The 17,074-nt window shown below is 36.2% G+C and overlaps 1 protein-coding gene across 2 annotated transcripts in view; it reads right to left on the reverse strand.

The window, feature by feature from the left end:
• LOC111142108 (neuron navigator 3) overlaps positions 1–17,074 on the reverse strand; it is a 387,056-nt gene that overhangs the window by 220,563 nt on the left and 149,419 nt on the right. For both annotated transcript variants that reach the window (XM_022495074.1, XM_022495073.1), the window contains exons 6-7: positions 7,735–7,803; positions 4,416–4,555 (exon numbers count right to left, since the gene is read on the reverse strand). In XM_022495074.1, the coding sequence (XP_022350782.1) occupies positions 4,416–4,555; positions 7,735–7,803 (209 nt within the window). The remainder of the gene's footprint in view (positions 1–4,415; positions 4,556–7,734; positions 7,804–17,074) is intronic.

Genomic DNA, 17,074 nt, shown 5'->3' on the forward strand with positions numbered 1-17,074 from the left:
AACTAACACATGTACCTACTTACATTATCTCATGAAAATCCCTAATCTTAGCCTATAATTTTTATCTGACATTTATTTTAGGCTTTTTAAGTCTCAAGGAAATAAAGCAAAAAGTTATGGTGAAACACATAATTCAGTCACTAATAAAGCAATATAATAAGTAAAATACATTTGTATTGCCTCAAAAAGAAAATAAACAGTTTAGTTCTTTGACACTACAGTAATTTCAGAGCAATTAACAACAACAGCAACAAAAAAGTAATTAAGAATCAGATAGCTGCATTTTAGCAGTCAAAGTTCCATGACTAATGCAACATTCACATTAACCTTATAGTTTTAAAATTTTAACATCAATGTTGCCAAATTCTCAGTATCAATCCTTTTCAATCTATGTTGAGTGTAAAGGAAAGTGAACCTTCCATAGCAGAAGACACTTTCTTGGGACCCAGGAGAACAGAAAGGACATCTCTCTAGTAGATGTGCAGGTACAATGTAAGAATCACTTGGGAGAAACAATCAAAAGATGGCAAAATGCCCTCCAGTACCGTGGCATGTTTCTTAGCAACACAAAAAACAACTCTCTGCTAACAAACTCTGTCAAGCGACAAGTGTTTACCGAGCATAATTCAGATACTGAATTCCAAGTAAATCTAGCGATATTTACATTCCTAATAATATGAAACTGTGTAGCTTTTTTTATATTTAATACCCAAATTTTGTACAAGAATGATTTCTTAAGAAAAGCTGCTTCAAACATGGAAAGTGTAGATATAAATGAACCAGGGCATTCTTTTCACATGATCCCTGATTTCCAGGGAACACATATTTAATTTTTCTTTAAAGCATACATCTTGCCCATAATATACAGGCAAACTGATAAATGCAGGCATCAGAACGTATTACTCGTTGTCAGTATCTGAATGGCAGGTCACCAAGAGAAGAAACTGGAGACTCTCAGAAGAAATTCTCCACAAACAGCGATATCTTCATGTCACCATTTGTTCTGAAAAAAAAAAATCTGTTCCCACACTCCATTTCAGCAGAAGGGTGCCACCCCATGGCCTCCGACTATAACAACGTTTCTTTGCGGCCTTTTCTGCAAAGGAGCAGCTATGGCTCCATCTTTGCGGCCTTTTCTGCAAAGGAGCAGCTATGGCTCCATTCACTGACATTAGAACTCATTTGGTAAAAGGGTGAAATGAACACCCTAGTTCTTGAATTGTATTAGTAGCACGATGATATTAGATGGATTTTTCGAAGTGGTAGTTTGTGATTTCTCTATTTCCTTTCATCAGTCACACAGCTTGAAAATAAGTTAGTTTTACAATGCTATACAGGTATAAAGCTACTGTGCTTTCAACAGTATGTTTTTTAATAGGGAAATGAAACTGTTTTAATTGTGAATAAGTCTTTATTTTCTATCACAAATTCTAGAGATTCTTCAAGTGGTTCATATAACTCATCACCCAAGACTTGTTAAAGAAAGTAGAAAGTATATTTCCACGTAGAAGCATTTGGGGAACACACTGCAGACAATTTGGTTAATCCCTCAAGTAAAACATCTTAAGTTGTTAAATTTATATGTTATGCTTTCTAATAACTAAAAAAGGAATAGCAATTGATTAGAATACTCAAATTAGTACTTTCTGAATTCTGTCATTATAATAGTGTGACATTTGAAAACTTTGACTTAGTTTTCACCTTACTTGATCATATCTAGGATATGTACGCAGGCCAGTCTGTGACAGAGATCACCTTGTCAGTAGAGGAATCTTCTATTTTTATATAGATTGTGCTACCACTATAAATATCCATGTCAAAAAGATTAAATAAAACATTCCTATCCAAAATGATAGACCACTCTAATAGGCTAAAGACTAAATTATAAATTGTTTTGTGTGTGATGTTTATTATTGTTTTGTTTGCTCTTGTAATTTAATTTTTAAAAGATTATTTATTTATTGGGGCGCCTGGGTGGCTCAGTGGTTTAAAGCCTCTGCCTTCGGCTCAGGTCATGATCTCAGGGTCCTGGGATCGAGCCCTGCGTCGGGCTCTCTGCTCAGCGGGGAGCCTGCTTCCCTTCCTCTCTCTTTCTCTGCCTGCCTCTCTGCCTACTTGTAATCTCTGTCAAATAAATTAAAAAAAAAAAAAATCTTAAAAAAAAAATAAAAAAATAAAAGATTATTTATTTATTTATTTAAAAGAGAGGGAGAGAGTGTGTGTGCACAAGTGGCAGAAGGGACAGAGGGAGAGGGAGAGAGAGAGAATCTCAAGCAGACTCCACCTTGAATGTGGAGCCTAATGTGACACTCCATCTCATGACCCTGAGATCATGACCTGAGCTGAAATCAGGAGCCAGATGCTTAACCACCTAAGCCACCCAGGTGCCAAGATAATATTTTAGAAATACAAAATAGCATGACAGAATGGTAATTTAGAAACACTGATATTGGATGTATTGCTAAAGTTGTAACTCCACGTTAACAGAAAATGCCATGTAACAGTCACAGGATGCAATTTATGCTTCAGTTCTTATTGGCTGTTTTCAGACATTTAATGCCTATATTGGACATATTATAAATCTTTCAATTCTATTGAATTTTTAGTTATTTGGGAATTAAAAGTAATGAAAACCCTGGTATTTTGCTGTAGATGTGGACCTAAGGAAATCTGCTTTTTTGAATCAAAAACTTTATAATGTATGTTGTCTGTCTCCACCTTGTGGGTATTGTAAAGATTACTACTTCCTAATTTTGTTCATAAGAGAGGTTGAATGGCTATGAAAAAATAGAAATCCTTGTCTACCTTTAGGTTTTTACTTTTAGATACCAGAAATACAGAAAAACTTTTCACATGACTGAAAATTTCAGATACATTATGATACCAAAGTGTTAGATCATCTAAAGCATTTCTAAATCTCTTTGCCAATGTTATTAGTAGTTCTTGCAAAAATATTACATAATTGTAGAATCCTGTATTTAAACTGGGTATATGAACAGTTCATCCAACACACTGTATATCTAAACGAACTTTCCTTTAGACTTTCATAGCACATACAGACTTTGTATGACACTCCCTAGGAAAGTCACAAACCAAAGAAGAAAGTTTTTGTAATTATTGTCTCCCTTTCCCTTAGGAAAAGTATAAGTGTCCAGTAAAATTTCTTAGGTTCCTAAATCAGAGGTTTTATTTTAAATTTTAAAGACAAACTCCTGACTTCCAATTATACATTATTTTCTTTTCTTCCCACTCCACTCAAGAACAGAGAATATTCTAGGGATCAAGACACACTGCCTTGCTTTCAGGGATTTATGTTCTGTCCAATTTTGTTTTAAAGCATGAGAAACTTTCACTAAAGTGTTTGATTCATAGATTATCTGTCAGTTCATATCTAAATTAGAGAAGGTTGTTGGATCACATCATCTGTATGAAACAATTTGAAATGATCTAATTTGAGCAAAAAAGTTCCTACCTGGTTGAATTTGCCAGCTATTCTACTAACTAAGCAAGTTTGTTACTTTTGAACTTCTTGTTTTGTTGCATGAAAAGTTAAATACTGTAAAGAGAAGTTAAAGTTCTTTGGAGTTGAAGAGACTACCTCAAAAGCCAGCCACAGGCTTTAGTCCCTCACTCAGTCACTCTGCCTACGAGAGTATAGGTTCTTGATTATCTTGTGGTTTAGATGTGAAATGCACAGTCTTTTACATGAACCCATGTTCCACAGTGTAATGTATCAAGCAAGCCACTCATTAAATGTACACTGTGCACAACACAGAGAATTGTGTATCATCTGGTTAAAATATAATTTGCCTTTAACACAGATTTCTACTAAGTGTCCTTTTTTCCCAATGATTTTGTGATCTGGTATTTCTAGCCTGTACTCTAATCGAGAAAATAAAACAAACATGGATAATTTGTCTCTTTAGAGAAAACAAAGATCATATTATTTCTGTGTCCTGCTCCTATCAAAGATTAAATACCCTTCCTAATTACAACTCAAGTTTTGATGCCCAGAACACTTATGGCATTTATGTCAACTGAAGCTAAAGACTCAAACAAACCTACTATAGATTTATGATTTTATAATAATTTTTCCTAAAACATAAAAAGACAAAAGAAAGTGCTATTTATATGCAACCAAGAGGAAATGTTTTGGGGAAACAGATTTTACACTCGGGTTTATAATTAGCCACTTTAAAATAAATGAGTTTTACTCTCTTAAAATATTCTTCAGATAAAAAAAGCCCTGAAGAAAACTGGAATTCAGGAGGGGGCAGTTAGAAAACATGAAACCACACTGATAACAACTCCATTCCAAAAGGCATTAACACTGCTCAAATATTGGATTTAGCATGTAATTTACAAGACCAATACGTTAGACTTGTGCCATAATGATGTAACAGGCCAACACTTACCTTTTTCATTGCCATTTGCATAATTTGGAGGCTTGTTTTTGTCAATGCTGTTAAAGCTCTGACTTCTCCTATTTAAATTAGAGGCTCCCTGGACCTTGCTGCTGCTGCCCGCGGTTGGCACCCTAGAGGGACCTGGAAGCCTGAAATAGTATAAGAAAAATTACATCATTTTTGTAGATCACAAAAAGATAAGGGGTAAGAGGTTCTGATGGGGGAAGCCTTAGTGGAAAAAGCACAACATACGATGTTCTAAAATCTGTTTAGCAGAAAATGGTGGTTTAAGCGATAAATAAGCTAAACACAAGAATTAAGAATCTTCAGAAAAATCTTATTTCACTTTTCAGTAAACATGCCCTCAAATGATACTAAGAATGTAGAGCGATTAGAAATAAAATAACCTTTAACTAAAAAAGTCATACTTACAACACCTCTGATGAATGGCACCTTGACTTAAAAATACTGTAACAATTACATGAAAAGCAAGGGAAATAACACAAGTGTATTGTGTTCTCGAGGTATTAATCACCTATTTGCAGTTGTTGTTAAGTTGTTCTTTTCGATGTATGGGACATTTGTTTTCCTCTTAGATAGCGGTTTCCTAATAAGTCAACTTGATAATAACAAGAAGAATAAAGTTACTGAACAAATTGCTAATAGCAAATGCTTATTGCACATCTAAGGTAGTAAGCTATTCCGATTCAAGCATGATGCAGAGACCAAAGTCACGAGTTAATCTGTATTTTACAGGTCTGCCTCAAAAAAATTTTTTTTCTTTAATCATTTTGCCAGAAATAAGCACCTAGACATTAGCTAATTATCTTACAAGTGTGGCCAGCTGATCACAAAGGTGATATGACAAGAAAAGATGCAGGTCTCAGAAGCAGAAAATCTCTGTTAACAGAATGGCAATGTAAAATACACCTACAGGGACAGTGACTTCAGCTAGTCTTTGGGGATGAAAGACAGGACAAGAGGAAATAATAGGCAGACTGTGTTAAAATTAGGGGAAGTTTGACGTTAGGTTGTGATCTGCAGTTATTCTATGCAGACCAAAATTAAGTATCAGTGTGGATCATTTCCGTCACTGTTTAAGCAGTTTCCATCTTGAAATTTCAAGTATCAATTATTCATGTATTGTGCCTACAATATACAATCACTGTATTTTACTCTACCCTGCTAACATATTATATATGTACAGTAAACAATCTGGATAAATTAAGAACTAGTAATTAAAAACAAATATTGGCAACCTAAGTCATATTTAACAACATGGTACTAAAGGATGTCAGCCTCTTTGCTAGCATTTGCTGCCACCATGTGAATGTCACTGTGTACTGCTCAGATAATTTCTATTTTAAAAGAAATGAAACTCCAGGCCTTATAAATGAAGCACAGAAATTTTTACTGTTCTCTATACTAAGTTTTTAAAATGACAGAGTGTTTATACCTGTTATATTTGTGCCTGATATATCACAATTTCAAGATCAGTTGTTACTATTTTCATATTTTAACTCACCTTCATAATTAATATATTATTTCCATAAATTATTAGGAAATCAAACTTTTAAAACTCATAGTTGTTTTTTAAAATAGTAACAGGTATTGCAACAGGGAATGAACATCAGGAAAATAAAAATACCAGCTTAAAAACAGAAGTGTTGCTTTCTTGGAATAGTTAATAGTTTCAAAATGTTGACTGTATTCTGGAGTTTAAATACATATGGCTAATAAATAGTTCCTTCAGCTGTTTTGCCAATTAGAAGCTGTGCCATGTACAAGATTGGAAACTTTTCCAAATGATTCCAGCATTTAACTTTTGCTCAGATGGATCTACAGGGTATGTAAGTATAGCACAAAACCACAGACACCAGGAATTTTGAGTACCAATGACTGCACTCTGAAAAAGGACTCAGTTAATTAATTTGGCCAAATGCCCCAATCATAATAAATCTAAGAACTATCCTTGCAGACACAGCTACAGACTTAGAAAGTTCATTCCAAACTCACATGTATAAACAAATTTTGTCACAGAACTTTCCCTGCTTGCAATGAAACTTGACCTGTTTCTAGAAAGCAATTAAAATGCATTTTAATCTTTATTGTGACCCATGAAGGCAAGTGATCTTTAGTTTTCCGAAGAACAAATTAAAACAAATTTAAAAATCCATTTGCTCTTCTCATTACCCTAATTTGACAGGCAGCCAGAGATCCAGATCATTCATCAAAGTAATAAAAAGAGAAATGAAAATGAAGCCAACAAAAGACAGAGAGAGAGAGAGAGAGAAATGTTCTATTAAATTAATGTGCTTAAAATATATTTTATATGCATGAGTCTTATAAGTGGTAATAAAAACTGTACAAGGCAGGTCACTGTTTTTTTGCACATTTGAATTTACATCATTTTTCCTACTTTAAATTAAATGCCCTTTAAATTTTTCTCTCCAGAATCATTTTAATTACTATGGAAATGAACATAACTTAGAAAACCAAGGCAAGAGAAAAAGCACATACTCACATCAAGGCATCATAAGCAGTCCTTGTGGTCAAACATTGCATAATACGATACATTATCAGAGCAGTGATTAGGAAGCCACCAGTGAGGGAGATGTCACGTATAATCACATAATAATCAAGGGTGCAAAACACATTTGCTGTGGCTTCACTCAGCTGTACGATCATGCCTTCGGCAACTTAACATTTTTTTTAATAAATCATACACTTTCAATATACATTTATCTATCAGTATTTTCCAAACATCATACAGTACATCATACAGTCATTTCCTATAACAGACTGTCTTTAAAATTTGTATGTCATAAAGAAGCAAAACTTTATACTATTATACGTAAAGGAACAATCCAGGTTAACTTGGTGACCTGGTGCTAACCTTCCCACAAAAAACTGTCAGTATTTCTCAATTCTGCCTCAAAATATGCAGAAATTAATGTATGTCCATCTCCAAAAACAATTACATTCTTGTCGTGTAACTTCCAGACTCTGTAACCTGGAAGGAATGGGGCCTTCAAAGTCATCTTTTCCTTGACTTTCTCTAAGCCTAGAAGCTAGACTTCAGCCCAGTCATAACAGTATATATAACAAAACTAAAACAGAAGAAGTCAGAACCCATTTAATGATCTAATACAGACATGCTCATCCCGGAGAAATGCATATGGAAATCCACTTGGAAGAATTCAGTCTTCTAAACTTTTCATCCAGAAGTATGTAATTTATGAAAAAAATTTAGTATGATAGGACAAAATATCACTGGGCAGTTACTTTATCATCACTAACAAGCAATAAATTAGAGATATTAACTGACCTAGTAGGCTTTTTTTGACTGGTTGCAATTCCACTGTGATTAGACTGAGTTGCATATCTGGCTGCCAGACTGTATGAGGAGAAACAGAGAAATTGAATTAAAGAGATTCTTTGAACATGGAAAGAAAGCACAACATTACAAGAAAACTATGAGTTAATGAAATGCGATCGGCACATGTATAAGCATGTATAAAGGATAAATTAATTAGAAAATTGTGATAATGCAACATATATACTGTGACCTTTGATTAATGAACACACTATGAAACAATGCAGGGCACCCCTTGGAATTAGGTGTGTCATCAGTGACTTTAAAATTATGGCCATGTGATAGTGTTCATATTATTTTGAGTAGTATTTCATTTCATAAAGAAATTCAACCTTTGTAAATGACTGGAAAAATTTCAGGAAAGCTGAAGTTTGACCTTACATAATACAACGAGCTCTTTCTCAAAGAGGTTAAAATGAACAGAAAGAGTATGAGAGTCATTATTTTCTTTAGTAAACTCTTCAAATTTGCTGCTTTCACTTGAATATTATTTCCAAAACCAAATGACTAAAATATGTAGTTTCTGACAAATGTATTGTTTGATCTCAAGTCCTAGATAGAAAGTTTTAAGGAAGCGAACAAAACAAGATGGTTTTCTAAAGAAAGAACTATGTAAAAGTTAAATGGAATAAATTGGAGTCAAATTCTCCAACTGAACAACTGAACAACTATTAATGACAGTTTCTGGGCATTCTTGAGTTGTAGTTCTTAATAATTTTTAAATCAAAATCGTTGATCAAAGACACAAAAGAAAGCATTATTTAAACCGAGTTCTGAAGAACAGTGAATATTTTACAAACAAAACTGAAATTTTGCACTTAAACTAATTCCTGAATTACCTGAGTGTTCTGAAATTAGTGTTTTGAAGGATACAGTGAGACCCAATTAGATCTGAAACATGTTCACATATCCTGCAATTGGTCATGGATTGATGCCTGAGTGGAGAATCACTTTTCAGGTGAATTGTGAGGGAGCACGAAGGCCCTTAAAAACAGCCCGGACAGAAAAGAATATATCCTCATAGCTAGGAAGCTTTTCAGAACAGTTATTTTTCCACATTCGATATATATTATTTATTTGCATATAATAAATTCTGTATCCTAACTACATTGGGCACTGAGAAAATTCTCCCAACTGCTTCAGTTAACAATGATACCAGAGAATAATGTAAAAATAAAAACCAAAGTGTCTGAATGAAATGAGATTATTAATTTAAAATCTAAATTTCAAATACAAGCACCCAAAGTGAAGAAATATTTATTGTGTGTGAACTTCTCAGTCTATTTTGTCAATCCAGAGAAAGAGCTACCTCAAGGTTCACTACTATGTCTTACCCTGTGTTCTACAAATTGAACACAAATATTGGCTGGAGAAATGACAATGAAACAATGTACTTTCCTTCAGGGAATGGAAGCCATCTCATAGCATTTTCTTGCATGATTTTAAGGAAGTTCAATAATTTCCAGGATATAAGTGGGGTAGGGGAAGAAAATCTAGAAAGGTCAACTGACTTGCTAAAATCAGTTTGGTTTTATGGCCCACATGTGTTTTCTAATTTATTATGAGAGAACAATATTCTACACATTGCCTAGATTTTTGTACCAAATTCTCATAACTTAATCCTTTGAAACTTGGCTTCTGTTCTGCTTCCCTTGCACTAGTGAAACTGTTGTATGAAGAACACAGGACTTTAATTAATTCCACCAGACTTCAACATCTTTTATCTGACCCATATTGCTCCCTCTGCCTTTGTGAATCTCTCTCTTTCATAGATGGTAATACCAGTGAGCTCACTTGATTTGCCCACCATCATTCTCATTCATTTTCTCTTTCCTTCACTGAGTCCTTTTCCTTTATTGAGCTCTTTAAGGCATGATTTTTCATAGGTCCTCTTTCCTCAAACACTTGTATGCGTTCTTTCGCTTAGCAATTCATTTTTTACCTCAGACTTTAAGTAAAATCTGCTATAAACAAGTGTTAATATGTGAGTCACACTCCCAACTGCCAATATCAACTGAGGAAAAGATGTCCATTTCTATGATTTTCAGAGTCACCACTTTAAACACCATTTTCCTTCTTTTAACCCCCTAGTCTTAATCGGATCCTTCCTCTAATTTCTTGATTTCTATTCACAGGATCATCATTTTTTTTTAGTCCAATGGGCTTGAAACCTCAGTAGTTGACTCTTCTCTTTTTCCTTTTAATCATTGTCAGTAGGCTGTCACTCTGATTCAACTTCTACAAATCCATTTACATTTATGTCCTCTTCCAATTTCCTTGTTTATTGCACTAAATCAAGCCCGCAACACTTCCCACAATGCCTCTGGGTCCTTTTGTTTTTCTTAATCTTCTACCTGGCTCTGTCTCCACACTCAGTAGAAAACCACTATTTTTCCCCCATAGTTGCTTGCAATACTATATCCCACATTTCAGACTTACAGTCTAGTCACAGAGTAGGTGAGGTGGTACAGCTCATGCAATTTATTGGTAAACCAGACACAAGAAACATGTAGACACAGCTCTGAGGCAAGACAGGGAAGATAAATAGAATCAGAACGCTAATAAACTAGGAAATACCAAAATATCTGGATTGAGGATAGCGTATTTTTTCCCTGGAAAGATTGCCAAGTGAGACTCCTTCTAGCTAACGGGTGGTAAAAATATCAGAAACAGAAGCACAAAAGAAATGCATATTTTGAGATTTCTTGTGGGTTCTATCAAAAAGTATCTGCTCGGGGCACCTGGGTGGCTCAGTGGGTTAAGCCTCTGCCTTTAGCTCAGGTCATGATCTCAGGGTCCTGGGATCGAGCCGCGAATCGGGCTCTCTGCTCAGCAGAGAGCCTGCTTCCTCCTCTCTTTCTGCCTGCCCCTCTGCCTACTTCTGATCTCTCTCTCTCTGTGTCAAATAAATAAATAAAATATTTAAAAAAAAAGTATCTGCTCATCTGATAAAGTAAAATATTAAGAGAGTGCTTTTTTACTTCCCTAAAATGGAACACAAGAAAGGAGACTAGAGACAGTCAAATGAATTTTTAAAAATGAAAACTCATCTGGTGCTCAATACAAAGAAAGATCCAAACTACCAGAACTTTCTAATCTACCTTTATCACAAACTCCCATGTGGAACTATAATATCCACTTATTATAAGGAAAGAAAAACTTCTCAATGTAAACATATCCTGAATTTTAACTTACACATTTTTACCAATTGCCAGAACCTTGCTATTCAAAGTGTTATCCAAAGACCAACGAAACTGGTATCACCTGGAACTTTTTAGAAGTACTGGATCTCGGGGCGCCTGGGTGGCTCAGTGGGTTAAGCCTCTGCCTTCGGCTCAGGTCATGATCTCAGGGTCCTGGGATCGAGTCCTGCATCAGGCTCTCTGCTCAGCGGAGAGCCTGCTTCCTCCTCTCTCTCTCTCTGCCTGCCTCTCTGCCTACTTGTGATCTCTCTCTGTGAAATAAATAAATAAAATCTTTAAAAAATAAAAAATAAGTTAAAAAAAAAGAAGTACTGGATCTCAGGTCTCATCCCAGAGTCTCTGCATTTTAACAGGATTCTGATGCATAATAGAATTGAAAAAGCTGTGCTCTACAGAATACCCACAAATATCCAACCTTGGAGATAAAACTTTGGAGGAATAAACTTTGTAGTTTCTAAAGTGAAACAGCATAATCTAAACATCTCGGGAGTCATGCTTCATCATCTATGCTCTAGGGGCTTTGGATACTATTGATATCATCCTTTTAGAAATCCTTATCTCACTTAGCTTTTCTAATGCAACAGCTACCTCTGCAGCTACTCCTACTTCCCAAATAACTGTTGACTCACTCCCACCCCCCCTTAATTGTTGTACTGTTACCATGAGTATTTTCAAAATTGTAATCCTAGGCAACAGCTGATCTACCCCTCTATTCTTTCTATCTCAGATCTACATTCTATACTCAAATCTCAATCCTAAACTCAATCTCTTTCTTAAATATCACCTTGAGATCCCTAAATATTATACCCAGATCACCTAGATTTCTCCCAGATATTCCAAAAATGTTCAAAACAACTCATTTTCCTTCTTTCAAATCATCCTCTCTCCAACTTTGCTATGTAACTTGACTGTCACCATTTTCTACACTGAACAATATGGAGTTGTCTTGATCATTACCTACTGTTTTTCTTCATCTGTGTCATCTCTCTTATAGACTCTAATAATACATCTTCACTGGTCTCACTGTTTTCAGTCCATTTTTATTCCCAGACAAATCAAATCATTCCTCTCATCAACAGAATGAACTTTCCCAAGGAAGAATGAATGCCAACTGCTTTCTTTGAAATTGCTGTTGACGGCCGTTGTCCACAAGATAAAATCCAAGCCCTGTGATTTGGTTTACAATATTTCAGTACGTCCCCTCAGACTCTTACAGCCTCATCCACTCAGCGTATTTCCACCCCATGTTCTCCACTGTCACCACATCTCTGCTCCTTGCCTATGGCCTCTGTTCCTGTGGGTCCATGGCTTTTCTCATGAGGTTTCCTTCATCTGAAATGCCAGTCCTTCCCTTCCCTGCATTATAAAATCCTACTGCTAGTTCAAAATCCTGCTCAAATCTCGCCTTCTTGTTGAAGCATTTCTCAAGTTTCCCATAGTTAATTTTGTCCTCTCCTGGTCCACAAATCTTAATTCTCCTCTAATTATTAGGTTAATGTAGGAATTTATCATGGTAAATATCTGCGTCCTGAGAAGATTGTTTTATTTACAAGGACAGGAATTATGTTATGTCCACTTTGCATTCTTAGCTCCTTTCATGGGTTTATAATGTGTTCAGTAACTAAATAATTGATTTGTATTTACTAACTAGTATTATCAAACAATGATTTATTATATCTCCAACTTTTAAGCAAGGGGGACTGTTTTAAGAAAGAGTTTAACAGAAGTATATTAAAGGAGGAAAAAAAATTCATCTTCATTGTGTCTTTATTAAGTGATCTGCAGTTTATTTATTTTCTCATTTATTCCTTATAATAGTGCTGCAAAGGTGACATCTGTTCCTGACTGGAAATATGAAACTAAAGATGTTATATATTAACTTATCTGTATACATTATACATCTTAAAAATAACAGTACTAAAATTTGAACTTTGGTCTGTTAGATTCTATACAATCTTTGCTATGTTCTGCCATACTATCTTTTTTTATTGCAAATTGATAACAAATTGCAGTATTTTAATGCTTCTTTTTCTATTAATTCATTGCCCTGTGGATTTATGTATATCTCCAAGACATAATAAGTCATTATTATTATTATTATTATTATTATTTCAATACTGTTATAAAATAGCAACTCTTCTAATATCAAATAAATCTACTTCAAAAGGTACTCTTTAGCATTCAGACAGATAATGTTAATAATTTCATTCAATAGGTCATTTTATAAGAATACGCAATAAGGGGGTGCCTGGGTGGCTCAGTGGGTTAAAGCCTCTGCCTTCAGCTCGGGTCGTGATCCCAGGGTCCTGGGATCGAGCCCCACATGGGGCTCTCTGCTCGGCGGGGAGCCTGCTTCCTCCTCTCTCTCTGCCTGCCTCTCTGCCTACTTGTGATCTCTGTCTGTCAAATAAATAAATTAAATATTAAAAAAAAAAAAAGAATACGCAATAAGACAATTTGAAAAAGTAAGATACTTTCACAGTATTTAAGCAATTCTCCTCAAAAATCTTCCAAGTAGGGACGCCTGGGTGGCTCAGTTGGTTAAGCAGCTGCCTTCGGCTCAGGTCATGATCCCAGCGTCCTGGGATCGAGGCCCGCTTCGGGCTCCTTGCTCGGCAGGGAGCCTGCTTCTCCCTCTGCCTCTGCCTGCCACTCTGTCTGCCTGTGCTTGCTCTCTCTCTCTCTCTCTGACAAATAAATAAACAAAATCTTTAAAAAAAAAAAAAAATCTTCCAAGTAAACACTCTCTTTTGAATTTTTAAGCAACATTTAATCGGGGCTAGGAAACTGACACAATAATTATAGCCCACGGCTCCCATGTCCATTGCACAGATGATTAATCAATCAATCACAGAATTCTTTCCTCATAAGCCCTGTGGTAGCTTCAAAATTCATGGCTAGGATTCAAGCAATCCTTATTAATCAAAAGAATTAGAATGAGAATAAAAACTTATTTGAATTTCTTCTTTATTGTCTTGTCAAAATATTAAGATTTGAGTGGCTCAGTACAGGATTTTTTTTTTTTTTTTTTTTTTTTTACATTTTAATCCTTTATTAGAAACCATGCAAACTTTAATAAAAAAAAAAAATACAAGTGCAATAAGAATCTTCGTGTCAATACAATTCCCGGGATTTCTCATCATTGCAGCCGTCCCAAGACCGGGCCTAGCTGGGACACCCCTGCACAGGCTGGCCTCGCCTCTCCCCTTCCCCAGTCAGGCTGTTAGGGGTGGGGGAGATGGCCTGTCTCATGCCTTTTTGAAATTTCCTTACCTGATTCCCCATCCCCCACATGAGTCTGGACATCTTAGGCTCCCTGGTAACAGGGCTCTGGTGTCCTAGGCCTGCCAGTCTGGAGGATTATGACCTCCAGAGTCCTTCCCTGTTTCTCCAGCCCCAAACTTGTACCTCCCACTAGATCCCAGGGAATGAGACAGATAGAGATGCCAAAACCAGCCTCTTGGTTAGAAAAGAAAAGCAGCATACACACAAAATACCAGAACAACCAGACCACACTCTGATCAGTCCCTAGTATGCCCTCCTTGCTCACCAGGCCACAGCCCCTGCACCTCACCTGCCGTGCCCACACCTTCTCCGGGGCCCCAAGCTGCCCAGGCCAGGGCAGCCCCCTGATGCCTGACCTCCTGGCTGGAGGTTTAAGGATCTCCCCTCCCTGTTTCCTTTAACACCTATGGAGGACTTTCACTTAGACATGGCTTCAACCTGCCAAACTCCTCGGCCAGTTTTTAGGTTATTAAAAAAAAAAAAGAAAGAAGAAAAGAGTGTGACAGCAGCTAGACGGGTATGGGAAGCAGTGAGGACAGTCAGAGCTGACCCCTAACTAACTTGGGGCAGGGCAGCAAGAGGTGCCTGGCCCCACCAGTACAGGATTTTTTTTAAAAGATTCTACTTCTATTATAGTTATTCTAGCAGTGAACTTCCATGTAGAAGTAAAATTATATAATCTCATTCCTTAGTTTTTATCCTCAAAAATCAAACTGGACCCAGACATAATGCACACATGAATCATTAAAAATCAACAAAACATAATATCTCAGCTTCACACAATCTATCATTCCTTATTTTCATTAGGTACTACCAAGTTTCTTCTGAAAAATCTCAGTTGAAACAGTGGGAATTTGAATTGTCTCAATTCGTGTTTAATTATTATGATAATTAAAAACATTTTTTCTTACTTATTCATTCTACAAATATCCTTTTAACACCTATTGTTTACCCAGGTAAGAACCTGGAGAGCCACAACAACTTGCTAGGCAATTGGACTTTTGTCTTGATGCAGTAGGGAATACCAAAAGTTTTTGACTGCAGAATAAATGATAAATTCTCAGACTGAAGAGATCCTTTCTTAGATATGTAAAGGAGGAACTGGGGAAGGAAGGAGGTAGGGACATTTAGTAAGACCAAATTTCCCATTTAGGAGACCAAATGGGAAATTGCTGCTATGATTCAGGCACCATTTGGTGCGGGTTTGAAAGAAGATGGAAGTAGAGAATATAGAAGTAAATGATTAATGAGAGGAGTTATAATGGTAGCTGCAGGAACTGAAGCAGAGGGAAGAAGTTAGGATGGCTCCTGGGCCTCTGGCTTGAGTGGCACAGGATGGTTACCTAGAGGCAGAGTAGGAAAAGGAGACTGAACATCCTTGGTATAGTTTCTGATGAGAAAAAAAATCAAGACTCAACTTCTAGATTATGTTACAGTCACAGAGTGAATAAAGTAACAGGATATACTTGGAAGCTGGATATTCTGTGGTGAGTAAACCCACCTTTACAGTGCAGCTAAGGTAAAGATCATTTTATGATCTTGTTGTAATGGTTCTCTTATAAAGTACATAAACACTTTTGGATGTTGAATGAATAAATAAATGAGAAATTGACTTCACATCCTTAAGGTTTTCAAAGTGGCAGACTGGTAAAGATACTGTGAAATTTGATTCAGTTTTGTGTTCTATTTATTCTAATAAGCACATATTTATTGATGTAGTCAGGAAATTAATTCATCATGAAGACTTTTATTGACTGCCTATATGTACTGGCATTATGCTAGAAAAACTCCATTTGGAAAATTAGATTTATACATGCCAGGCTTGTTTCACTGTGGAAAGTATAACCCTTAAAACCATGTATACTAATTCAAACTCCTTTCTTAAAAGTGTAATTTGGTATTTAATGGAAATTGAATTTACTGCAACCTTGAAAGGAGCAATATAAAAATATTAGGCAGGTGTGTACAAGTGGTACAATAAAATCTTTCTCTTCCATGAATTATTAAACTAAAATGTCAGTAGTAAAAATCTAATACATTGGTTTGTAGCACAGTCTTTAGAGTTGGGCTGCTTGCTCTACCTGAATACCAGCTTCGCTTTTGTTGTTCTCTGTCCCTGTTTCCTCATCTGTTAAATAAGGATGGTAACTTTACCTACCTCAAGGTTTTGTTGTTGTTGTTTTTCATCTTTTTTTTATTAACATATAATGTATTATTTGCCCCAGGGGTACAGGTCTGTGAATCGTCAGGCTTACACACTTCTCGGCACTCACCATAGCACATACCTGCCCCAATGTCCCTAACACAACCACCCTCTCCCTACCCCTCTCCCCCCCACCCCCTGCAACCCTCAGTTCACCTCAAGGTTTTTATGGGGTTTAAGCTGTAAATCACTTAGAAGAGTGTCTGGCTTACATAAGTGTTATAACAGTTAAAAGGAAAATTCAGAGGGATTCAGATGTACATTTGAGAGTCCCTGAATGAACTAGCCCCCACAGGAAGCTCTATAAATATTCTGATGAATTCATACAACATAACTTCCTACGTTTCTCAATCCCTATAATTCCTCTGCTCTCTTGTGCTTGGTCTTCCCAACACATCTTTGGTTCTCACCTATCACTTCTGAGGTTACTCTGTTTTAGGTTACTCCAAATCCCACAAGCATGGACCTCTCAGTACAGTAGTTGAGCTTTAACTCTGGTTCTCAGTCTCTAGATTTATAATTACCTTGGGACCATGATTTATTGAAAGCAAAGTTAATGAAGTCTCCTTCGCCCTCCAACGTCCCTGGATACTACACGCTC

This window comes from Enhydra lutris, unplaced genomic scaffold (genome assembly GCF_002288905.1).
Source record: "Enhydra lutris kenyoni isolate GAN:26980312 unplaced genomic scaffold, ASM228890v2 scaffoldscaffold7, whole genome shotgun sequence".
NCBI classification, from domain to species: Eukaryota; Metazoa; Chordata; class Mammalia; order Carnivora; family Mustelidae; genus Enhydra; species Enhydra lutris.